The sequence below is a fragment of the Gouania willdenowi genome, chromosome 3, assembly GCF_900634775.1.
Source record: "Gouania willdenowi chromosome 3, fGouWil2.1, whole genome shotgun sequence".
NCBI classification, from domain to species: domain Eukaryota; kingdom Metazoa; phylum Chordata; class Actinopteri; order Blenniiformes; family Gobiesocidae; genus Gouania; species Gouania willdenowi.
The window spans coordinates 15,209,177-15,235,630 of record NC_041046.1 but is presented as its reverse complement, the minus strand read 5'-3'; the positions used below and the strand labels follow the sequence as shown (position 1 = coordinate 15,235,630).

At 37.8% G+C, this 26,454-nt stretch overlaps 1 protein-coding gene across 11 annotated transcripts in view; it reads left to right on the top strand.

The window, feature by feature from the left end:
• Positions 1-26,454, top strand: part of chd9 (chromodomain helicase DNA binding protein 9) — a 120,579-nt gene that overhangs the window by 44,608 nt on the left and 49,517 nt on the right. For 9 of the 11 annotated variants that reach the window (XR_003673430.1, XM_028441790.1, XM_028441797.1 and 6 more), the window contains one exon: positions 4,058-4,467. Coding sequence is in view for 10 of the 11 variants with exons in the window: in XM_028441790.1 (XP_028297591.1) it covers positions 4,058-4,467 (410 nt within the window). In the remaining variant the exon portion in view is untranslated. Of the gene's footprint in view, positions 1-2,031; positions 2,100-2,301; positions 2,491-4,057; positions 4,468-26,454 lie in introns of those variants that run through there. The other 2 variants (XM_028441829.1, XM_028441810.1) reach the window with 2 other exon arrangements.

Below are 26,454 nucleotides of genomic sequence, written 5' to 3'. Positions count from 1 at the left end.
TATTTTTATTGAAAACACTATTCCCAGAGTAGGGAAATTGCTGCTGTCACCCTTCCCTGTTAGAAGCTACAAAAATGTATTTACTACCCAGGTAGTGATTTGAATTTTAATGTATTTTGTACGTTTGGGTAGCTACTCTTTTTTATTTATTAATTTTTACATTACTTGTGAAATTTTACAAATATATTTCATAGATTCACTCACTGTTTTTGATTTGATTGTGGCTGTCATGGAGTGAGAGACAATGAGAAGCCAATTGTTGGTAATTTTAACACTGTCACACTGATAATGCACGCTTATAGGTGGTGAATCCCATTCTCCAGGCATATTACCATCGTAGCTTTATCTGACAGAGAATTTCAAGAGAACACTTGCTCAGCTTCCAGCTTGCATGTGGTCTGCTTTTAAAGTCCAAACTTCAAGGCCCATCTTGGCTGGTTGATCTGTTATACACACATGGTTGGACGTTTGTCTCAGGTTTATATGGCCCCTGAATGGTAGTCAAAATAACTGTGTGGGGCTAGAGATCTCTTTTAGTTACATAAAGGTAGAGATTTAGAGTAAAAAAAAAGTCCACACTGTTGTAGAATTATATTTGGCATATGCACATAATATGTTATAACCTGCACTCACTCACAAATTTCAATTCTTTGAATATTCAGATAAGCAGTTTGGAAGGAGAATCCAGCAATATTATAGGCTTTAAATAAAGTTGTATAGGAAGGAAATGGCTTTAAAAAGTTATGTACGAGAGGAGATTAGTGAGATATTTTTGTCTTTTTACTTTACTAAATGCCAAATTTCTTTATTGAGATTTTTTTTGCTAACAAACGCAGGCATAAATATTTATTCATCATCAGAAGAGTTATTTGTTGTCATCGGTCAGAAATCAACCCTATGTCACCGCATGCTTTTTAGCTACAGGAGAGGTGAACAAGGTTGTTGGCCAAATAAATGTCAGTTCGGCAGATTTTGCCCAGTAACTACAGACTGGGGAAAGAGCTGATAGTGTATCTGTTGGTAATTCAGGCCTGACCCAGTAGTGCTGAGCACTGTACCTGGCTTCAGGCCAGCCGTGTGTCTAAATAATTTCTGATACCATGTGCCAACCCGTGCACATGGTCCCTGCATGGTGCAGTCAGAAGTTCTCCAAAAGGCTGTCTCACTCTCTAAGATTTCCTGTTGTTGGCAGGAAGAGAAGCGTGTCATGGGAACAATGCAGCATTTTGCATTGGATTTTTGTTCTGTGGTGTTGTAGCTCAGTGACTTAGCCCAGACCTTGTGAATATACTTACTAGTGGTTTTAATGAGTAGTTAGAATGGTCTTCTTTGACAGGTGATGTTTCATTGAGCAAGCCAGCATGCTACTATCCAGTATCTGTGGCATGGGGGAAATGCAGTACTTTGGGGGTTAAGTTGTGAAAGTTAATGTAATAACTGCTAGCACCATCTGCTGGCCTACTTCCTTACAAAGAGAGAGAGAGAGCGTGAGAGAGTTAGGAAGTAAATGAGTGAGGGAGAGAGAGAGAGAGAGAGAGAAAAAAAAGAGTCTGGTTTTAACGACATCTCTAATATTCATGCTGATGCATTTTGCTGCTTTGTGTGCTTTCATTTTCCGCCGCTCTGCCTGCCAGAGCCTGAAGCTTGCCACACACGGCCCACCCTGGATAAGCAGCAACGGAGAGAAGGATAGGTTGGAGAAAAGGAAAAGGAAGGGACCCAATCAGCCAAACAAGCAACAATCAAAAGGAGTAACTTACCTTGTCTGGGCTGACGAAGAGACTGAAGCGAGGCACGAAAGACAGAAAAGCAGCAAGAGTGAGGAAGAATTACAAGAGACAAGACTCAGTGAGACTCTGAGAGCACACGCGGAAAGAGGAATCAATGAGAGGGGAGGAGAGAGGAGGCAGGGGAAGGCAACTCAGAAACACACTCAGTGAGAGAGTGAGGGAGACTTTTGCGTGAAACCGGACGACGGCAAGAAGCAGCAAACCGCAGCAGAATGAGTGCTTCCTGGACTGCCACGCACCTCCTCTACCACCAACAGCGCTGCTCTCTCATCACCCTGTGAAAAGAGGAGCGAGGGGGGGAGGAAAAGAGTGAGTGTGAGAAAGAGAAAGCAAGCTCCCATGTGCTCCACTTGAGCCCTGCCCGCTAGGGTAGGAGGAGACGGAACTGCTCCGGTGCTCCTACACTGCCCGAGGAAGAGCTGACCAGGAAGGAGGTGGAGGAGGGGGAGGAGAGGAGGCCAAAACCAGGGGAGAGAGAGAGGGTGGGGAGGGGGGGCGGGGGGCACGACTGAAGGAAGAGTGAGCGAAAAACCACTAGAAAAGAGAGAAAGAGTGAATGTGTGAGAGAAAGCGTGAGTGAACGACAGCCAGAGAGCGAACCCCGGCTAAAGGGCAGAGCTTTTGTTAGCCGGTTGGAGAGGGGGAGGAAAGAGGAAGGGAGAAAAACACCATGTCTACAGTGAAGAGGCCAAGAGGAAGGGTAAGTGAGCTGGGAGGGAGGTAAGCGAGGGAGGCGGGGGGAGGAGGAGCTGGCAGGAACTGAACAACCTCTTTTGCTACTGGCTCATGCTGCACTGCCGCCATCTTGAACTCATTGCTGATTTTTTTTAAACTCCCCTCCCCTTCACACACATTTGCTTTGCTTTTGCTAGACCTTATCAGGGCATTTTTCATGTTCAGTTGTTCCTCCCCCCTCACCGCACTTATCTGCTCTTTTCTGGTGAATCCTGCTCTCCCTGCTCTGTGGTTAATGTACTGTGTGTAGTTTGTCCTCCTGGAGTTTGACTGTCATTCACTACATGTGGATATCAGGGGGTGGGTACGAGGGAAAGGTGTCCAGCCCAAATGGAGCTGACTTTTCATTCTTCATGGGCTGTAATGATCCTCGGTGATTGTATGGGACTGTGTGCTGCGAGAAAGACTGGAATCACTGCAGTGCTGGCAGTCTGTAATTTCAGTTATTTATAGATATATTACACAGCTGCAGTGCTCATAGTTTTTGGTGCATTTTCATCTTCTCTCTGCCTCTGACTGTCTCTCCCTGTGTTCATATTTGGTCCACCTCGTGCTGCCTCTTTCATGGCCGCTGACGTTCTCATCCTCCTAAACATTACTTTCTTCTCTTTGCTGTTGCTCTTGTTTGAATGACAACATTCCATAATGATCTAGTAAATGTCCTCCTAATAGACTCCGCAGCATATCAAACATGAAAATCATAATGCAGGTCTTGTGTCTCTGTGTGTGTTTGTGTGTGCGTTCTCCACTTCCTTTCAAATGAATTACAAGTTTTTCTGTTCCCTCCCCCCACTTTTGTCATGAGGTTTAAGCTAATTCTCTTTCTTTAACACGCAGTGTGGGAAAGGAAAATTACAAACCAGCCATGTCTGATCCGCGGAGGCATCGGAAACACATTTTTAGATTAGGTCATCCATTTATGAGTTAGCTCTCCATTAGGCTCAAGGCCCCACCATTCGGGCTTGTGTTGGCATAACTGCAGTCAGGCCATCTATTATTCACGTATTATCATGTATCAGTCAGGATGGATTATTTATGTCGGCAAAGCTCTCTGTATCCTGCCACACTGAGCAATTGTTTTTTGCCTGCAATGGAATAGCTTACTTAGCTCACAAGTGTAGACTTTCTGCTAACATCACATTGCCACCTAAAACAAACATATAGTCTAACAGCTGTGTGTCCGATAACTGAGTAGACTGATAACTGATAAAAGACCAAGAGTTGAAAAGAGCGACCCAGGCCCCTTTCCCTTTATCCTGAACATCTAAAGCAAATACATCAGCAAAGTCTGCCTGTGGGAGACTCTTTGTTTCTGGATGGATGAGCGATTGGTTGGTTGGTTTTTTTTGTTGTTGCATGACTGTATGGTTTTGAAACCCCATTTCAAACAATGCTTTACCTTTTGTCTTTATGGCATGTTTTTTGTATGAAAATGACTTTGGTTTTTACCTCCACTGTGATATGTGTATCTAAGTTATGTTATTAAGCTGTTGATGCTAATATTTTCCTGGTTATTCTCCTTTTCTCTTTAGCCTCGAAAGAACACTAATGGTCCCGGTAGCCAGGTCGGGATCCTCAGTCCCCCAATAAAAGGCAGCTCATCATCATCCTCCTCTTCATCTTCATCTTCATCCTCATCCAGCTCCTCATCTGAGAAGAGGGTGCCGCGAAGGACACACCATCAGATGGAGTCAACCCTGCTGGAAAAGCAGGAGAAAGCCAATCGGATAATATCGGAGGCTATCGCCAAGGCCCGGCAGCGAGGAGAGAAGAACATCCCACGAGTGATGAGCCCTGAGAGCTTCCCCAGCTCATCGTCTGAATACAAGGCCAAGCGGGAACGCAGACGTAAAGGCAACGCCAAGGCGAGGGCAAAAGAGAAAGCCAGTAGGAAAGCCTGCATTGTAGCCTCGTCCAAGAGCAAGCAAAAATCCAAGATTGGGTATGTAGTCGCAGTCTTCATTTATTCTAGATTATTTCATTTGTCACTGTTTGACATACATTATGTATGTGAATTTTGTCTTCTGATGGATTTGATTAGGGCCTTGCTCAATGGCTCACAGGGGTGTTGATCTGGTTGGGGAAAGTGATGGCCTCTCGGCAGTTATTATTGCCAGTGCATGTTTTACTTTGTTGTTGTAATTTTGCTTAAACAACTACTTTATTTAAATGTGTTTCACATCTAACCCATCAGGCTTCATCAGTTCTTCTTTGTATTTGCCTTGACTAAGTTACAATAAGATTACTATGGACTTTTACAGACATTCTTGACCTTTTCTCATCATTTTATCAAACTCAACTCAGCTGAAAATGTAATTTCTCGTACATTAACATCGTCCTTTGTGTACATCTACAAAAATAGTTAAACCATTTGCCCTTACAAAGCCAATTACTGTAATTGTATGTTATCTATTCATCATAAAAGGATGTATACCTATGTTAAGAAATAATTGACTGCATTACTAAGTTACCTGCCTTTTTCTTTTCTTATAACCTTATTCTGTTTGTTGCTACTGTATTATAGAAGATACACTCTCTGTTCTTCAGTATTAAATCAAGACTTTTGGAGTTCAGTTTTAGAGTTGAAACACAAAATTTACAACATTTAATATAATATAACATGATAATATTAATAACATTAATAATGATAATAATATTAATAACATTAATAATGATAATATGAATAATAATAATATTTTTTAAAATAATAATAATAATTGATAATAAAATAATAATGTTAATACAATATAAAATTTCCTTTTTTGTGTTCTATGTTAGCTTTTGATAGACATCAGCAGCCCCTTGTGACCTTGTGCAGGAATAAGTGGACAAATAATTTATTGAATGAATAAAGTTGAAAAGTATAGTAATATTTAGGCTCTTTGGCTAAAATAAATAAGTATAATTTGTGTGTTTGTCTTCTGGTTTAGTGGTTGAATTAGCTTGTTCCTTAAAATTAACTAAAACACATTTTCTATCTCGAGCTGCCAGTATAAAAGCTCAAAGTTCAACAGAATTTATTGCACACAATAACAATAAAGATCCCTCACTTGTCTGCATGAAAGGAACAAACAAAGACTGCATCTACATGTGAGACTGTGCAGCGGAATATGTTTTGGCAAGTAGTGCTGATGTATAGATATTGTAATCCGTTCCCCATCCCCCTCTGTTTAACCGCCATAAGCAGTGTGTAGCAATAAGCCACACCCAGCTCTAGCTATTAAAACATTGGCTTTTGCAGATGTGAAGGCAGAGGCAGGGAGACGAAGCCACTGGGGAATGTTTAAATATGGTAATGCAAGACTGCAGCTAAAAGGAAATAAGAATGCAAAAAAAAAAAAAAAACAAAGAAAGAAAGAAAGAAAGAGAGAAAATCTGTGTTTAGCTAGATCAGAATTGGAAGGTTGTTGTGTTTAGAACCCAGTGCAGGAATAAACTCAATGGTCAACAATACTTTTTAGTTAGTAGTTGTATGAGGTCATTATTTACTGACGTTAGCAAATGGAGAGAAGCTGTGTATTTTAACACAGGAAATTTCTACCTGTGCCAATCCGTGAAAGAACAGAGAGACAGTAATGCTCAATAACTGAAGTACGTGGGTTGTTTGATTAATTTTAGAACAGTTAATCTGCTAGCAACTCTGTTTAATCTCTGTAGTGATCATTAAATTAAGGATCGGTTTTGATCTTGTTGATTCTCTTTGAAAGAGAACTCCTCTGAGATATCCAACAGTTCCACTCCAGCTCAGTCAGATCCTTCACACGTCTTTGTTCCTCCAAACCACCTTCTGTCTGCTGAGACAGTTGATGAAATTACCTGCATTTAAACAAATGCTATTGACGGCATGTTAGCCTTGAAGAACCATTAACACGCTGTTTATAGTCACTCCATTACATGAGTCAGTGCTAGGGGTGGGGCGATATCTCACGCAACAATATCTTGCGATAATAAAACATCACAAGATGAATCACACGTGTATCGTGATGAAGCAGTGTGTATGGCCCATAACAGTCTATTGTGTAGAATGTATGGATTCTTTTTATAGGTTGTCGTGGTGATAATGACCATATTGTAGCTGTGAGGTTCTAGTTTCAGACTGGCATGAGTTGTCCGTCTGGCCCAGGCATTTACATTTTTCACACAGTCTTATTTTATTGTTTACTTTATTTCATTTTTGTAGTCAGTTTGAAACTTAAAAATCTCATACAGATTTCAAAGTCAAATAAATTGTATTTAATTTAATGTATTTAAATAATAAATAAATAGATTATTAGTATTTTACAATTACAATTTGATTTTGCAGATCCTTTTCTCCAAAGCGAGTTACAACACGAGCAGTTGGGGTTAAGAACTTGCTTAACGTCCTACAGTGATTGCCCAGGTTGGATTCGAACCTGTGACCCTCCGATTACAAGCCCATTTCTTTCACCAATATTGTGTATCATATTATTAACTCTTAGGGGCATATTCACTAAAGGTTTTGGGGTATTAAACTGTGTGCAAATGTCACTTCATGCGCTAATAAGGGTACCCCAGGGAATCAGGACTGTGTGTCTTCTGCGTGTCACAATGCGCCCACAATCCATTTAGCGCGTTTCCCTCTGACGAATATGTAAAGTAGGCAGATCTCATAAGGGGCGCAAAAGAACGGGAGGAGGAAATGCAAATAAGTGAATGCAGTGGGCACAATGCAAATCACAGGAAAGCACAGGAAAATAGTACGACTGACAAGCAGGTGTAAACACACGTAGAAATAAGCTGCATTGAATGTTGACACAAAACACAACGGAGATGGAAAGGAAGAATTCAGTTAACTAGTATAAGAAAATTTAAATAAAACAGTTGTCAATATTAACAGCCACCGAATAAGAAAATGCAGAGTAAAGACAAGTGTGTGTGAGGGAGAGAAAAAGCTGCATACCCGAGGCGGCGCGTGTGGAGTCTGGTGTGGCTGCGGTGCAGAGTGTCGCTGTGCATAGAGCTCCATGGATGTCGCTCCGGATGCACTACCGTTCCAATGAGCTCATGTGTTTTTCTTTCCATGCTTTTACCGTAAAACTCTCTTGTCGCGTTGACAGCAGGAGCGTCAGGCCAGAATCAGCCGATTGCAACCACGTCTATACGTGCAAGCCTATTAGTGGCGCAATGTTAGTGACTTCCCCACAGCAGGTGAGCAAACAGCGCCACCAAAGGATTTAGGGACACACCTGGTTTACCACCCTTTTTTTCAGATCTTAGTGAATCCGCTCCTCAGTGTATCGTCCCACCACTAGTTATTGTTGTTACATAGCAATGAGCTGTGTTACTCCATTAACAACACTTGGCCTATAGTTCTGTAAGTCCTTTAAGTTATCACACACATTATGTCATGGATTGCATCTGTTTTTATGATTGTTAAATGAAAATAGCAAGTCTTCACATTTACAAGTTGTTTGAAGATTTAAAGAAACCTATTTTATTTCTGGTGGCAATTGTGGCGCTCTCAAGTCTGAGTGAAAAGCTCATTTTCAAGAAAATGGGCTCATCTTTTGGTTTGCAACTTTGTGGTTGTTTAAAAGTCTTCAGGTAATCTAGAGGTATAATACTAAGCAGAGAGACATCTGGTATTCAACTGTTTTCTGCTAAATAAATGCACATCATTGTTTAAACCTAATCCTAACCCTCATTGTTTAGAAACTACAGTACATTTACATTAATACCTCTGAGATGCTTGTGTGTTTTCTCACTACCATTAAGCTCCATCACCAGAGGAAAGGGATTTTGAAACTAATTTGACCAAGCAGAAGAGTTCATAGGTTCCGATCTCACCTCTCTGTGTCTCTGTATTTTGTCCCTTGTGCAAGGATTTTTGGGGTAGTAAAATAATCTCCACAGGGCCTAATTAAAACTAATTTCCCTGTGGTAGAAATCAAGTGATGGAGTTTGATGAAATGTTTGAAATCTTTGGGGAAAGTACTCTGGCCAAAATGCAGACCTTTTAAACTTAAAATATTTTTTAATTATCAGACTTTTATGGTACTCAGAAAGCATATTTAAAGATAAAGGTGTCCCTTATACTTGATACACATTATAGGTTATGAATCAAACTTTTTTTAAACTATGTGCCAAAGAAAGCAAGTTTGAAGTGAAAACCATAACGTAATTGTTAATGCTAATGTTTTCTAGTACAGACTAGCTTTTCCACGCCTTTTAAATATTCCAAGATTACAATTTAATTTGGCAACACGAGCAGTTAGGGCTGAGGGACTCAACATCCCACAGCGATGACCCAGGTTGGAGACGAACCGGTGACTCTTATGATTACAAACCCACTTTCTTTTTCATTGCATGTGTTTAAGAAAGGCACATGCTGGTTCTCTTGTTTGATGTAGGATTAAAAAAAGTATGCATTAATGTGGGCGCATAAGGGGTATATTTGCGGGTGCAAAATGTGGGTGCAATTTTCCTGGTTTAATGTCATCATTATGTGTTTTTTTTATCTTTCAGTTGTCTTTTTGTGCATTTTTTTGTATAATTATTGTTTTTTGTTGCCATTGTAGTGTGATTCTGGAGTCATTTGGTGTATTTTTTGTATAAATATTGTTTATTTATTGTTTTATTTTACTCATTTAGTATATTTTTTATTATAAATGCTGTGTGTGTGTGTGTGTGTGTGTGTGTGTGTGTGTGTGTGTGTGTGCGTGTGCGTGTGCGTGTGTGTGTGTGTGTGTCCATCCATCTCCTCTGTGCGTTAATCCATGCAGGTTGTTAAGAGAGACACAGAAGTACCACGAAAAAAACGTTTTGCAACACCAAAGTCGCAACTCTCTTAATGGCTGTGTGCGTGTTCAGTATTTTCATCCCTGTGTAGTGCACGAACGTGCATCAGCCGTGTGTTTGTGTTTACATTGTAGCTGCTAGCATCTTTCTTAGCACATAGAATAATATAAGAAAGACTCACCCTTGTGCAGAACAAACAATCATAGTGGAGCCGTGTTGTGGACCCATTATTATTATAATTACTTCAGACACTGCTTGTTACAGAAAAACTTAACATTGATGCTAAGGCATTTTGCAAATATATCTTGAGTCACTGTCAATCTTTACTTCATACAGAACTACAGTACGCCAGTTAAGTCAACTATTCATCAGCATGCATGGCTATACTGTACACCCCCTCGACCAACAGAGAAAGTCCAGTGCCACCACTGGATAAGTTTGTGTAGAGCCCTGATAATAATAAAGATGATGATACGAATATAATAGTAATGGTTATAATAATAATAATAATAATAATAATAATAATAATAATAATAATAATAATAATAATAATAATAATAGCAATAACAAAATAATATAATAAGAATCTTGTAACAATAATACAATAAAAAACAAATTAAATAATGATATGGTAATATAATATAGCAATGCTAATAATACAATGAGAATACCAGTAACTATAATATAAAATATTAATATTTAAAAAGGAGTTTAAAAATATAATGGTCACTAACATTAATACAGTAGTCGTACAATTATATAATAATAATAATAATAATAATAATAATGGCAATAACAACAGACAACAGAGCATCCAGTAACTGTAATACAATAATAAACATAAAATAATAAGGTAATAACAATAATAATAATACAATGAGAATACCAGTAACTATAAGATAAAAGAATAACATAAGAATAGCAATAGCAATAACAATAATAAAGTACAAGTAGTACAATTCGATAGGGATATAATATTAATAGTAGAAGTAGTAATAGTTATAATAATAATAGCAATAAAATATGAAAATCCAGTAATTATAATACAATAATAAATATTAAATAAGGTAATAGCAATGATAATATTACATGATAATACCAGTAACTATAAGATAAAATAAACAATATAAAATAATGAGGTAATAGCAATAATACAATGAGAATACCCATAACTATTATATTTTTTTGTGTGGTGTATTTTTCTGTAACGTATGTTTTTTCTATTGTCTTTTGTGCATAAATGTTTGCTGTTTTTTATTTAAATTTTTTTGTAATGTATGCTTTTTTGGAGTCATGTGTATTTTTGTATAATTATTGTTTTTGTTGCTATTGTAGTGTGATTCAGGAGTAATTTTGTGTATGTTTTGTATAAATATTTAGTTTTGTGTATTTTGAGCTATTTTCATATTTTTGTTGTATTTTTCTGCAAATGTATGTTTTTTTGAAGTCGAGTACAGTGCCCGTCGGAAGTATGTGTTTATATAGTGGGAGCTTAAGAAGAGTTCTCATTTATGGGCATAATAATAACATACTCTGTAGCATTATAAAGGGGTATATTTGCAGGTGCAAAGTAAAATAGCTTGTGCACTTTCCCTGGTTTAATTCTATGAGACATGCCCATGATAAATGTTTTTTTTTTAACTCATTTTTATATATTTTTTTTTTGTTTGGTGTTTTTGTTCTGTAATGTACAGTGCCCGTCGGAAGTATGCATTCATGTGGGATTATAAGTATTTAGTTTAGTGTATTTTGAGTCATTTTCATGTTTTTGTTGTCGTTTGGTGTATTTTTCTGTGTTGTCTTTTGTGTAATTTTTGTATAAATATTTAGTTTTGTGTATTTTGAGTCATTTTCATATTTTTTGTTGTCGTTTAGTGTGTGTGTGCCTGTCTAACTTTCACTAAACGTATCTATTTTCAGTAGTTAGGTGTAGTGGCAGGTGTGTCGTGAGTGAAGCTGCAGTAATCATCAGGCGGGCTTCACTATGTAGCACCGTTTACTGATCTGACTCAACACTACTGTCACTACCACCCAATGGACGGGTGTCATGACACAGACTGTAACCGGACTAAATGGTGATCCGTTACACACGTAGACGGTGATCGATAATGAACGCACCTGATCTGTGTGTGTGTGTGTGTGAGACTCTCTACCTTGGACTCTCATCTCCACTGTTGGTTCTCTCTCTCACACACGCGCTGCTGAGAAATGTGCAGCTTTCAACATAGCAGCCATTGCCGTCAATAACTTCCAGGTGAGGTCTGTCCGGTCTAAATAGCGAACATTTTGAAATGACCAAATTACTCCAAAATAACAGATACACACACTCTGGGTTTTTGGAACCCCTCCCTTGCTTTTTAGTTAGATAGGTTTGTGCTCCCAAAGATTGTGACAACAGGCTGGAGCGTGTAAATATGTGACCAAAGTGTCTACTGAGCCATGGCTTTGTCCAACAAATAGGCAAAGGCATCTTATATTGAAAAAGTCAGTTTGTGATCAGTCATTGACTTGCAGCAATGTAAACATAAAATGATCATACATGGAACTTGGGCTGGGTGATATGGGCCAGAACTCATATCTAGATATTTTTCTCAAAATAGCGATATACAACATAAATCATGATAATTTTAATTCAATAAAGTCTCACCAGAAAGACAATTCTGTGTTACTTTTGCTGATACAAAATGCCACACAGGCACATTTATTAACAAACTTGGTAAATGGACTTGATTTTATATAGCGCTTTATCACCACACTGAAGCAGTCTCAAAGCGCTTTACATATCAGCTCATTCACCCAGTCACTCTCACGTTCACACACCAGTGGGACAGGACTACCATGCAAGGCGCTAGTCGACCACTGGGAGCAACTTAGGGTTCAGTGTCTTGCCCAAGGACACTTCGACACATAGTCAGGTACTGGGATCGAACCCCCAACCTCTCGATCAGAAGACGACCCACTACCACCTGAACAAACTTCTGCACAATATGTGCCACTTTTGGCTTTTTCTCCTCTAAGGGACAGCATGTGTGAGTGAGTTCTGTAGTGTAGCTTGTTTAGTGGTAGATCTGGGTTAGGATGCACTCAGCGATCCATCTAACTGTGATTTTCATGCTGTTTTAAGAAGAGAAAGCAGCTACCTCAAAAACTAATATATTATTACAAAACAACCTATAAATATACTGTATATATATATATATATATATATATATATATATATATATATATATATATATATATATATATATATATATATATATATATATATTGATATAGGTGATATTGTAATTTGCTATATTGCCAAAATAGAAAGCTCGATAAATCTTGAATCTCAATATATCGCCCAGCCCTACATGAAAGCACTCCCTCATGTATGTTTTACTTTCTTTTATCAGTCAGATGTAGATTTTGACTCTCTGTACTTACTAAAGTATTCCTTTTACTAAATGAGCTACTGAAAGAAGCAAATAGTGTCAGGTTTGCAAAGTTACTAATGTGAAAATGCTGGCGTTTCACAAGAATATCTGTTTAACACAGTGTTGGATTAAGATAGTACTGTGGTGTATCTCTGTGCAAGGTTTAGCTACTTTTTGGCAAATAGTAGCAAACAGGACACTGTAACGTAAAGGATTGTCAGTTTATTTTGTTGGTCAGCAGACACATTAGAATGTGTGTCACTCCACACAGCCACACTAAGAGGATAGACGAGCTAATGTGATGAGGATGGTTGGGTTTGAGCCAAGTTGCTGCTAAGAGAACCTGCTAATGAAGAGTCCTGTTCATATGCATGCACCACCTTAGATTTTCCCATTAAATATAAATGTGTATCGACTCCAGAGGCACTAACCCACCACTAAAGTCCTTACTTCCGCCTCTGCTTGTTCTGGTTGTGTGTGTGTTTACTGGGGAGTGTATGCTCACTCTTCTACTGCATCACATGGCTGTTTTCTTAAATAAAGGAATGGAGCCTGAGATTAAGCTCTTATCCTAATAGTCTTTGTACTTAAGACCACTGTGCATCAGTACTACCCTTTTTCACAAGATTTCTGTGTGTTTGATGTGAGCTAATTATCCTCAGTAATATTTTTTGTTTACTGTGCCTCACACTAATAAAATAAAAATCATAGCATGCCCTTTGACAACATACAGTGCCTTTTAAATGTATTCACACAGCCTTCGATGTGCTTTTCTATTACTGAATTTATAAATTAATTATGGGCAGTATAATTAGGCTTTAAACTGGAAATTCTTGTTAAGCAGCAATTTTTCTTCCTACAAATTTTGGTATCTCTGTTTCATGTCTTTAGCATTGATCTTGCTGCAACAGGCCCCAGCAAAGCCCCAGTCCCTGTAGAGCTGAAGGTGGTGTAGAAAACGTCACCCCCATTTTACTACAAATGATTGGCAGATGCTACGTTGAATTAAGTCTGCTATTTTAAAAGAGCTGTAGATGTAAATCAATTATTTCTGAATTTGTGTGTAGCAAGAAAAGATAAATAGTCTCAATGTCATCTTTCTTTTAGAAAAATATAAAAGAAAAGAAAACTCAGCCCTGAATAAAGGCTAAATTTATATATTGAAGCATTATATATAGGGACATAATAGGGATTCACCGAATATTCGGACACCAAATATATTCGGCCGAATAATGCAAAAAAAGTAACATTTGGCCTTCGGTTTTGTGAGTTAAAAGCAAGGCCGAATAGTAGCGTGTGACGCAATGATGCAATCAAACAACGTGCAATGATTTTGAGTCGGAAAAGTGTGTGCGTTGCTCCAGAACCAGCAGCAGCTCCTCCTTTCCGCTTACCCCACTCTACTACTCACTGCATAAAAGTTGCAAGCCGTTCAATTCCAGAACCGAGCCCGTTTTTAGCGCTGTGAGCCACAAATTTGTAATCATTCCCGTCGTTTCCTCCTTACACTACACCGGGTGTCGCTGCATAGACTGGTGTGGCATTAGCACGGGTCCGGGTCCGTGGCTCCAAACAGTGACTCCCAACATGATCGGCAGCAGAAAAAGTAGTGCAGTTTGGGCGCCGTCCAGTAGTGCAGTCTGCATTTACATATATGGCAATAAAGTATAATATACATTCTATATGAAACCGCAGTGTTGTTTTAGCTGTTAGATAGTTGGAGAGGGAGGATCTCACATACTAGGAGGCATGTTAGGTGAAATTTTTAAAAAATAGTGAAAAACTTAACAACCGCATTCAATATCCGGTATTCGGCTAAGCATTTATATTTTATTCAGCTTCAGCCTCAAATTTTCATTTCGGTGCATCCCGAGACATAATCTCTGGCAAACTTTATCTTGGCTTGTGCTGCTCATTATTTACTCAATTTAAAGTTGCATTTAAACATTAGGAACAAACACATGAACAAGGATCATGACCAAAAATGTGCACTTTGCAAATGAGAGTGAACCCTTTTGCTGCTCTAATTGAGAATTTTAGTTCTTTTTAAGGTTACTTCATTTAGTTTGGAAGATGTACAACAACTACTTTTTATAAGCTCAGGTGGTAGTTGAAGTATCCTTGGGCAAGACATTGAACCCTAAGTTGCTCCCAATGGTTGACTAGCGCCATGGAGTGTGAATGAGCTCATATCGTAAGGCGCTTTTATACTACCTTTTACCATTTGATTTTACTTGTGACAAAAATTTTTTATTTATAATCAAAATATGTTCAAATTAGTAAAAATAAAAAAATACTTTTACTATATCTACATTTTTCACTAACTAGAATAATTAAAGCTTAAAAGACCCATTCAGACTAATCAAAGCCCGTACTGTAAGTACGGCAGTTTAGAAAGGGAAGTGACTCAGGGTGGAATCACTCAACATCCACAGTTGAAAAGGGAAAAATGCCACAGGTGTTTGCCCTGCATGCAGCTGCTTGGTATCAATAGGTTTTTATTTATAGATGTCATTAAGCACAAAGATATCACGACACGTGACAAAGCCATTGAGCCGTAGACAGTTGTGTGTGGTGTCGTAAATTGTGTGACATCGTTGGCTTGTTCGACAGCAGGCAAGACACTTACTGATAGTTTGTACTTTATTCTTCAATTGTGTTTGCCCTGAAAGCAAAATGTCTTTTTTTCAGTGAAACATGAATAGAAGGGTATTTGTTGTTACACAAGACAGTCTAAAATATGCTAGGTTTCCATTTTAGATAAGCACAACCTACTAATTAAACTCCCAATACACAGACTTTTGGTGCAAGCTGTTCTCGCTTTAGTATTAACCTACTTATATCACTTTGGGAAAGGTAAGGGTTACTCAACAAGCTGGGCTTGACTGCTCCGAGCTCTCTGCAGGCTGGAAATTCTCTGCAGCCTCCCAGCTGAAAAATGGCCTAATAATAATAATAATCACCAAATGAAAGCAGTGTGCCGTTCACTCCCTTTTTGTTGCACCCTCCCCCTCCTCTCAAAGGTTTTTCCCTAATATAATTTTGTTTTCGCCTCCACGCTCAAAGCTGTGCATTCAGTGTTTCCTACAAGCAAGCGTGTTCTCAATATGCTGATACTCCAAAGCAGCGGGGTAGGCTGTACATATCAAACAAAATGGAGCTTGTGAATCAATCAATTACATGATAGAAAATGGAGGTTTGGGTTTTCTATATAGCTGCAGTGTGTAGTTTAGTGCTTTACTGATGATAGCTGCCTAAGCTCTTTCCCCCTGAATTGTTTTATTATGGAGGACAAATCTGTTCTTTAATTGTTTTTATAGCTAATCCTTCACTGCACATGTTTGTGTGTGGTATACTAACATGTCTGTGGGTTAGGGGTGTTTTTTTCCTGGTATTGAAGTTCACATTCTTATAATAATAGTGATAGAGAAAGAGAGCAGCTTATTATACTAATGTTTGAATGAAGAAAGCAGGGATTCCAGTGTTGCACTCTGCTGTTACTGTGTTTATTTCTCTGTGGGGTTTGATTGTTTTGACATTAGGTTGTAGTCATTTGCAATGTGTCACTAACTTACTATTGTACATACTCAGAAAATACATGCAGCAGCAGCAGCTCAGTGGGACTGTTCAGACTTCAACGTGACTGAATCTGAAACGATGATGTTCACTGATGCAGTCACAGGCATTAAAGTATAGGCCTAGGGTAATAATCAATAAATCAATTAATCACACAAAAACATGAAAATAAACTTGATAACTTTTCCAGCCTCAATATATCGCCATGTGCTTGTTTGTTTATTTTCCTCGTTTCTCGCCTTCAGACAGGCTGGATGACATCGACCTCACACCTGTACACGTTTGGCCCTTAGCTGAATAAAGGGAGTGAACTCTCTTGTAAGTCATTCAGTCTCTTTGTCTTTGTGGAGGGAGCGTGGTCATAAAGTAACGTGAGCTGGAGGTTAGATTGGGCCCAAAAAATCCAGCCCAAACTGACCCGGGCCCTCCGTCATAAAGCCCGACCCATTAACTTAAATTGTAGGCCCGGGCCGAAGCAAACCTTCGGTTATTATTCATTTGGTATATTCCTTATTATTATTTATTATTTTATTGAAGGTATTGCTGCCGGAAGATTAGTAGCGCGGTGCCTCGCGCAGCAAGGGGGGGCAGAGGGGAGTTGCGCACACACGCACCGCAGCTCTGCACAATGACGTGACTCGAGCCATTATCACAGTTTTACAGGCTTTAATGGAGGTCATAGTAACCCGCCAAAAATAAACAATCAAACAGACAAAGAACCATCTTACACCGTCATACACTCACACTGCCTTGGGAACAAATTGTTCATTATTTTCCCCACTTCCGCCTGTCCTTTCCCCAGCCTCCCAGCCAACCAACACTCAGAACACATGTAAACAAAGGCACACATTGGCAGAGAAAGCTGCACGTAACCATGATGCCCTCTCGGCCATGGGAAATATCAGCATCAGTTAACCACTGAATACACACAAGTGGAGCATAACTAGAACATAGAACCCAGTCCGTTACACCATTGCAGACCAGACCAGGTGGCCCGTGCGTGGAGCGCAGACCTGACTGAAGCACGCAATCATATTTGTTCCCTGCACTCCAGCAGTAAGTAAGGAATGAGCAAAATCAGCAAATAATATTCAGTGAATGTGAACAAAACAAAACACACCATCAATTTCCCGTCCCACTTCTAGCAGAAATCACTTTAGAAATTATATCACAACAATATAGTAGTGTTTTTGTGTTTATTAAAACATATTATTAATGTAATAGAGATTAAAAAATAAAAGTGAAAAATGAAGCCTGAACCCGCCCCAAACTCAGACAAAACCGGCTTTATTTAAATACTTGAGTGATTTAAGGGTAAGGGTATTAATGATTATTATACATGTGGTGGTGGTGCTGTTGAATAGTCTGACTGTAGATGGAAGAAATGACCTGCGGTAGCGCTCTGTCTTGCGGGGTGGATGTCTCAGTCTGCTGCTGACATGTACATTACAATTACAATGGTAAAAAATACTCAGGAGAAATAAAAGTGCAAAAATTGCATTTGAAAGTGTGTACTTGAATTATTAGGATATATTACAATTACATTCTGGGCTTTAAATTAACACCTGCCAACCCTCTAAATGTGGGTAAAAATTTACTTTGGTGGTTAACATTGTAGCGTTACTAGCCATTTTGGCTGGTGAAGAACGAAACAAACACTACTGCATCTGTTTGAATTGGCAGGCTGCAGAAATGATGCTACAAGTCATTGTTGCCAGATTGGGCTGTTTTCCACCAAGAAATTTGAGGGTTTTTGTGTGTGTTTAGACTTTAAAACGTAATGTATATTTGGCAAAACTGCTGGGTGTATTAATCCTACATTTCCCATGAACACTATGTTGTGACATGTCGTACAACTATTGGCTACGTGCTTACGTTAGCGTGATTGATGGTTCGTTATTGGAGAAGTCAAACGGAATAAAGATGTAAAATTAGTTAGGAACAAACAAACAAACGTGGAGATATTTATCGGGTGTAGAGTAGCAGCTACTGAGCATATGCAGAGTAGCACAGACTCTGAAGATTAGATTTCACACATGATCTTTATCATTTGTTCACCTTTAAAATGTGCACTATACAGTTTGTGGGGAGTGGGATTTGTTAACAGTTGAAGAGTGTTAAAACTATTTTCTCTACAGTACTTGTAATTCTTAGTACTGATAACTTCTAGGGTTTCAAGTTTCATCTGAGTTAAGTTTGTTTAATAAGTTATGAGAATATACTTTATAAAAGGTTCACTTCTCCGACACACCCAAATTTCCATATTACACATTTTAGGCATTGTTACAACATTGTTTTGAAATGAAATGTATATATATATATATATATATATATATTTACCATTTTTAATGTATTTCTGCAGTCAACTAAAATAAAAACTATTGAAAGAAACATTAACGCTTAAATCTATTCTGTGACACTCATAATGTAGTTTATTTTTTCGCTGGAAATACATTTGGCTGGTGGAAAATGTGGTTGGCTGGTAACTTTAAGAATCTACTAGCCATACTGGCTGGTGATCTAAAAATTTAATTTAAAGCTCTGATTACATCTGTGGTTAATTTAGTCTAAAGAAAAAAAAACATTTATCTGCAATAAATGGTGAGAAGATATATCGTCCAGCAAAATGTGTTATCGTCCCAGGCCTAATAAAGCACTGTCCAATCCAGATTACATTATAATCAAACCTCTCACATGAAAATTCTCAATGGGAGGGTGCCAACTAGGGCAGGACAGCACTAAGGGGAAAAGGGATAAAAGGTTATTTGGCACAGGAGAAGGCTTTAAAACAGCAAGCAGACTCTAAGTGTGAGCAGAAAAGCCTGTGGTAGGCACCCTATCATCAGAGATCACTCTAATGTCAGATCACGGGCAGCTGGAGTCTAATTAAAGATTATAGGAAGATGTCTGGAGGATAACCTCTTTGAATCTTAGAAAAAGGAGGCTAATAAATTATTTTCATCTCCTTCACTGAAACACTGTGATGACTGATGGCCACTCCAAGTAGGTGTGCTTCTAACTGAGGTCAATGGGTTTCAAAATCTGTCAGCTTGGCCGTTGGTTTGGAGACAAAAACAACTATGATTGATGACATCTTGATTGGTGTCAATGTAGTAGCTCATTTTTATTTTATGTAGTTTTAATAAAAAATGAGAATTAACCGTCATTAGTCTCAATCAGCAAGTTTTTATTAAAAAGTTGTTGTTTTTAAATCAAAAGAAACAAAAGGTGAAGAAAGTTTACCTAAACAATAAAAAGGTTTTTACACACAATGGCATTACTTGATAAAGCTGTAGTAATTGTGTGTGTTTAGACTTGTTTATGTCTTAATATCCTGCATCCAGTGTGAGGTAAAGTCATGTGGCGTAATCAGCTGTGTACTTACAGGTGCACTGATTTGCACTACTAATCCACAAAATGATGTATCTACTTTTCACGTGTAAAACTCAAAGAAAGTTTTACATGTGACAAGTAGATACGTCATAATGTAAATTAAGTGCAAATCTTGCACACCTGTATAAGTACACAGCCAAAACCAAAAATACTTGTACAAACGTTATTTGGCCAAGATTATGAAGTTTTACCCTTCTGAAAATAGAGTAGTGTTCATTAAATTCCAATAGTTCTTGCTTCACTGTGATAAGAATATTTATTTTCTCAGATTATGAGGAAAATAATGTGATACCACTGCTACTACTATGCATGATTATGCAGCTTTTTTCTCAAAAAAGAGAAAGCAGTTAATCAAGTTATGAACCTTTTTTTTTCTCCCCACACCAGATCTTTGCTTTGTCAAACAGTTGGCAACTTTTCCTTTCCAGTTAACAACTTTTCACACTTAGGCCAGGTGATATATCTGTCAGTGAGACACCACAGTGACCCTGAAGACTAAAATAAAGGTCCTTCATTCCTCTTTTATCGCTCTAAAAGGCTGATTTGATAGTGTGAGTGGAATCCATGTCATCTGAGTTAATATATCAAGTCTACAAGGAAGCTTTCGCTCAACGACTGTGTGTGTAGAATGTTCCATTTATGTTCACTCCTTGGGTGGTCCAGTTTAGAAGCCCCTGCTGGGACGGCTGAAACCACAGCTATGTGGTTGATCCTGGGCTTTGTGTTTGTGTGCATTTGTAGGTGGAGGTTCAGCAAGGCACCCTGACCGAACAATAATACATCCCCAATGTATTATTGTTACAGAATTATTGTACAGTATAACAACATCCATTTAACTTGACAACCTTTATCAGTATTCACTAATGTACTGTAAGTATAGATACAGTAGTTTAGCTCTATAAAAAAATCAAACTGTTGATAGATGAATGAATGAATAAATGAATTGATAGAAATAACTACAAACTGAAATAACAAAAACTAATCTGAGTCACAAATAGAACTAAACATGCATCTTTGCCTTTTTCAACCCATTTAACATCTGATACAGTTTTGTATGATTTTGAAGCTTCAGTAGTTGACATGAAAATTCATATTAGACCCTAATTAGTTAAAGGTGCACTACTTGAATCTTGAACCATGACAGAGGGGCATGGCTGAATTTGAACCGTAAATCCCGCCCCCCACTCTGATAATCCCTCCCAGTCTCCTCCTCTCTGAAAGTGCATGAAATCGTGCACGAGAGCTGAACGTGCACTACCAGTAAAACATGTCGCCAAGCAAAATATAGGAAAGTGAACATTAGATCACCTGTTTAGAAGGAAAACAGCCACTTGCGCGTCCAAAGTTAGTTCAAGACTGAAAACAAGTTTGCACCGTGCACGTGCTTCACTATATATCGTGGCAGCCAATGAGGAGGCTCATTCGTGGGCTCTGCCCACCCCTCCTTTCTCTAAATCCTGTGATTGGAGCTGGAGGTGGTGACCGCCAAGACTTTGTCTTCTGGGGTTTTATTGACTAAAATAATTAATTATAAGGCACAGACAGCACGCAGATGTACAATTTTTTTTCAGAAATGATTACTTTTACAATATATTATAAGATACTAATAAGAATCTTTTTTTTTTAATTAAAGACAATAATTTGAGCACCCCAGCTTTAACCAAGCAGTGCTCCTGTTACTTGTACCCACAACACTGGTTGTTATGTGTCATGGTTCGGTGTGGACCCAAATGCAGAGAGAGAAGGAGGCAGGATGGATGCATAGCGTTCTTGGACCCACTCCATCTTTATTTACCATAACAAAACTTAAATCCAAAAGACAGGAGGTACAGGGAGCAAGAACCAGACGCAGCAGGCCACGAGGAAGGAAGACAACATACAATGATCCCACAGTCATACTGTGTCCAAGCACTCAGCTAAATAGTGAGGGAAGCTTGATTGGAATGGGCCACACCTGGGTGAAAACATGAGGGAGCTTATCAGTCACCAACCAAGCACACAGACATCACTGGGGGGTGGAGCCACAAGCAGGAATACCTGAAACACAGACAAGAGTTAAACTAGAACACAGAATAAACAGACTCAGATCAAAAGTGCTAAACCCAAACAGAACCTGACATTATGTTTCATTTTGGACTGAGCTGCCAATAGGAAGCCTCAGTCACTACACACGTTTCCAAACTCATCATTACTTTTTGTTTCTGTAACTAGTTAATTAGTGCTTATTTTCCCTATACTAGTGGGGAAGTTGGTACACACTTTTACCCTCATTAGTTCAGTAGTGCTGCTGCAAATAACTTCCATAGTAGATATCCTTTTATATTGTTTTACTAGTTTACTATTAAACATGTTGGGTCATCCTAGTTTACTAGTAAAAGCAAACATGGTTAAACTAGGGAACTAGTGAGCATACTTACTAGTTCACTAGTTTAAGCGTTTTTTGCAGTAACATACTATTGTATCACTTGTTAACTAGTAAAGTCCTTCATCAATGATTGTTAATGAGTGTTTGCAGCTCACTAGTAACTACTAGTGAGCGTTTTTTAAATCTTTGATATCAAGGATACATCAGCTAATAAATACTCACTTAGCTTTCCATATGCTCCTGACTCAGGACGTTCTGCCGCTCTGCAAACGCACTGCTCTGATTGGTTGGATGTCGACTGCATGTGCGGTCACACAGCTCTCTGTTCTCTCTTTTTTCTTACCTCAATTAGAAAAAAGGATCAATGAATTTGATTTGAGGAATTTGAAGCCTTGTTTATTTTTTGTATAAGATGAATTTGTCGTCTTAGGTTGACACCACATGTAGTGGAATATTTTAGCTACAAATATGCAATTTCTTTTTTCCACTTTAAATAAAAATCTATGTAATTACATTTTTATGTTTATTTTTTAAAAGGAAACAAATTGGTGGATTTTAATAAGTGATTGGTCTTGTGTTTTGTCGTGTATCTGAAACTGAACTTGAATTAAAAAAATATCGATTACTCAAATATTTGAAGGAATAATCGATAGAATACCAAAATATTTATTATCTGCTGCCCTAAAGTCCATAGTTTTTTGTCTTATACTTCATCTTTTCCTGTGAGGGGAATTTTGCCTTTTGTTCATGATGTCACATTATTATATTTTTAAACTTTTCTCAGTGCTCACATCTGGTCTCTTGTCTTCCTCTCCATTTTCATTACTCAGATTTGGCAATCTTTAGAGCCATTCATTTGAAAATATGAACTTGTGTTGTTTTCACAGGAAGTGATGTAACTTTGTGCATCACCTCCCACATTGTCATTTTACCTGCTAAGGTCTTGTTGCATAGCAACCAATAAAGTGTCATTGCCAAGAGGATTTGTGAAATGCCATATCTAGAGGAGGCAGTGACACCAGCAGAAATGACCTATGCTACTGAGGCTTCTGCTCTTTGGGTCTGCTGGTGCCCATCTTCAGCACTCAAAGATCGCTAGGCAGGGGTACACCATGGACAGGGCACCAGTCCATCACAGGGAAAACATAGACGGACAACAAGTCTTACACGCCCAATCATTCCTATTGGCACTCTAGAGACTCAAATTAACCTTAAAAAAAACATGTTTTTGGATGATGGAAGGAAACTAGAGTACCCAGAAAAAACTCACACAAGCACTGGGAGAACATGCAAACTCCACACAGAGAAGGACCCAAGTGTCCACCTCAGGGTTTGAACCCAAGACCTTCTTGGTCAAACCATTGCCGACTGCTTCTTTTAAAGAGTTATATTGTCAACATATCCAAATTATAATAAGACATGTAGGAACATCCCTTTAGAATCTCATACATATAACTGCCTAATATATAATTAAAAGTAAGATAGTTACTGTTCATGCGTACAAACGTTCATCATTTTTAACAAAAAATAATCTGAAAGTTCTTAGTTTAATACATTAAACCACTAAAACTAGATCATTCTTTGGATGTGTATGCCGGGGTTGGGGTCAGTTATAATTGCAATTGCGTAATTTGTAATTAATTTCAATTATGATGTAATTGTAAAAATATGTTGCTGGAGTAATTGGGTAATTGGGTTCAGATAATTGACTTTGTAATTGGCATGGAAATTCTATAAAAACTGTCATTTACAATTTATTTTAACTCAAAATTGGGGAATCATGTTACAGTTCTATAGTTTACATGTGAACAATCATTAAAATATAACCACTACCTGTCTATTCTATTGAGCATCATTTTACCATTTACATTTTTTTTAATGAAAAATTGTTTTCATTCTGTCTAAATCTGGTAAATTTTTTGTTAAATAAACTAATAGATAAAAAAAATAATAATAATGGGGTATACTGACCAAAAGAGGCTCACACCAATGATAGTATTACTAATATTTTCAAGGATAAGGAAGCCTAACAAGCTAACCAAGAGACAATAAACAAATTGGATGATAGATCACATTTTTTAGTGTATTTTACAGCTGATCATTAGCGATGCTAACAGAAAGCTAACACAAGTCAAAGCGGAAGGATATGTTTTAAGGGGTTATATATTAAAGGTTGAGTAATTGTGATTAATTGTACGATAATTAAACTTCAGTCATTGAGAACGTAATTGTAATTCTCTTTCAGGGCAAAAATAATAATTGTAATTTCAATTGTAAGTGGAAAAATGACTGCCACCGTCATCATAATTGAGTTGTAAATGAACACGGATAATTGAAGATGTAGTTGTAATTGACCCCAACCTTGTTGTATGCATTTAGATTGAAATATATGTGTTTAAATTGACTTAAACAAATAAAAGCCTGATATGGTGTCACTGTTCAGGGCTCTTTAAGCAAAATGACTGCTACTGAGCCTTCCCTGAATCTTTGCTTGATTAAAAAATGTTTATATTGTGATACTGTGAGTTTCTGTTGTCTGAAATACCAAAAACACATTTTTATTTATTTATTTTTTTGATTTATTGGTCAGTCAGACCATTAAATCCCATCTATATTACAAAATACAATATTAATTGATAATCAAAGCAAAATAATATACACACATACATTCATACATAATCTTGATACTGGCATGCAGAATAATGTTTGTTGTGATACGAGCATATTTCTAACTGAACTTGCGTATTTTATAACTGGATGAGCTTGAGTAATGTGAGCTCCCAGTGTAGAAATAATCGACTGCTTGACTGAAGCATTCGTAGGCTAAAAAAGCAAGGTAATGGTTACTGTGGCCTTCTTGTTCACTTTCAGTTTAAGCTTCTTATTTATTGCATTATATACAAGCCTGACTGGGAGTTTCCTCTTCACTTGAGACGTATTAGTTCCTGAAGTACCAGTCCACCCGAACAGGCCCCTGAAGCATGTTTGCCATTGTGTGGCAGTGGATGTGGAGCATATAAAGTGCATACTAGAGTATATATATGGCAAAGTGTAGCACCATCATATTCCCACTCACCCAATAACATGCTCATGTGGATTCATATACTGTAAACACAGTATTTCCCACTAGCATCACACTGTGCCCGAGTGTTGGCGCCTGTGGCTTGTAGGAGATAATACATGTGGAAAATCACAAGATGGGAAGCTTCTCCATATGTGGTGAGAAAATAAATGGCAAAAGGTCAGAGAAATAAAATGCATCTGTGCAAATGAGAAGCGTGTGGAAACAAATTCAAAAGCAGCTTTTATTCAGTGTACAGACATTGTGAACCCTCCCCTTATCTTAGCAATCATTCTCGGTACTGTATCTAACATGAACCTTTGTGAGAACTGCACACAATTTAAGTTAATACCACACAATGTGAATAACAAAAGATTTTAATTTGCTCTGCAGGGTATACAGTATGAATACATGTGAGGTGGTATATTCTATTGGTAAAGCAGCCAATATGATTGCTTCTTTGATGCTTAGATCATAATAGAGCAATAAGGAAACTACGTTGCTCAAAAGAAGGCAATACTAGGGTAAGTGGCTCTATGATATACAGTGTCCTACACGTGTGTGTGTCTAGATATCGGATCCGAGGGCTACATTATGAACATTAGAATAATGACCGATCTGAGCATTCTATTTTTAGTTTTTGTCTGTGGTTTTGTCAGTTTTTAGTCATTTTTTGTGTTTTTGTCATTTTCTACATTTTTGTTGTAAATTTGTGTGTTTTAGGGGTCACTTTCTGTATTTTTGTTGTTGTTTTCTGTATTTTTCTGCCTTTTTATGCAATTTTGTTGACAGTTTGTGTGTCTTTGGACCTATTCTGTAATGTACTGTTGTATTTTGTAGTCATTTACTTTGTTTGAGTGGTTGTTGTGTCTGTCTTTATTGTCATTTTGAGTACTTTGTGCATTTTGCTGTCGGTTTGTGTGTTTTGGGAGTTATTTTGTAGAATAAGAATAATGTTAACTCCAAAGTGTGAAGGTTGTTTCTGGAAGAAAAAAACCCCTCAAAAAATATTGTTTTTGTGTCAAGAATTATTATACACAACTGGCCTAAAGTAACACGCTGGCTGCATTAACATGTGACGGAACTGAGTAACTGTCCCTTTTACACGCATCACTGCCAGAACACAATGATTTCACTGTTACATACACCAACCAAATATTTAGTAAAACCTCTTTTGTTAATGTGTTTGTGTCTTTCATGTGAACTCTAAACATAAAGATTTGTATTTTCTCTTGGTCCAGACGTCAGTCAAGCTTTAAATGTCAGTGGGCTGTAGTGGAGGAGTTAACAGCACTAATGGAGAAAACCTTAAGATAAACTTTGTTGCCTCTGGCTTTCCAGTTTAATGTGGCTTTTATA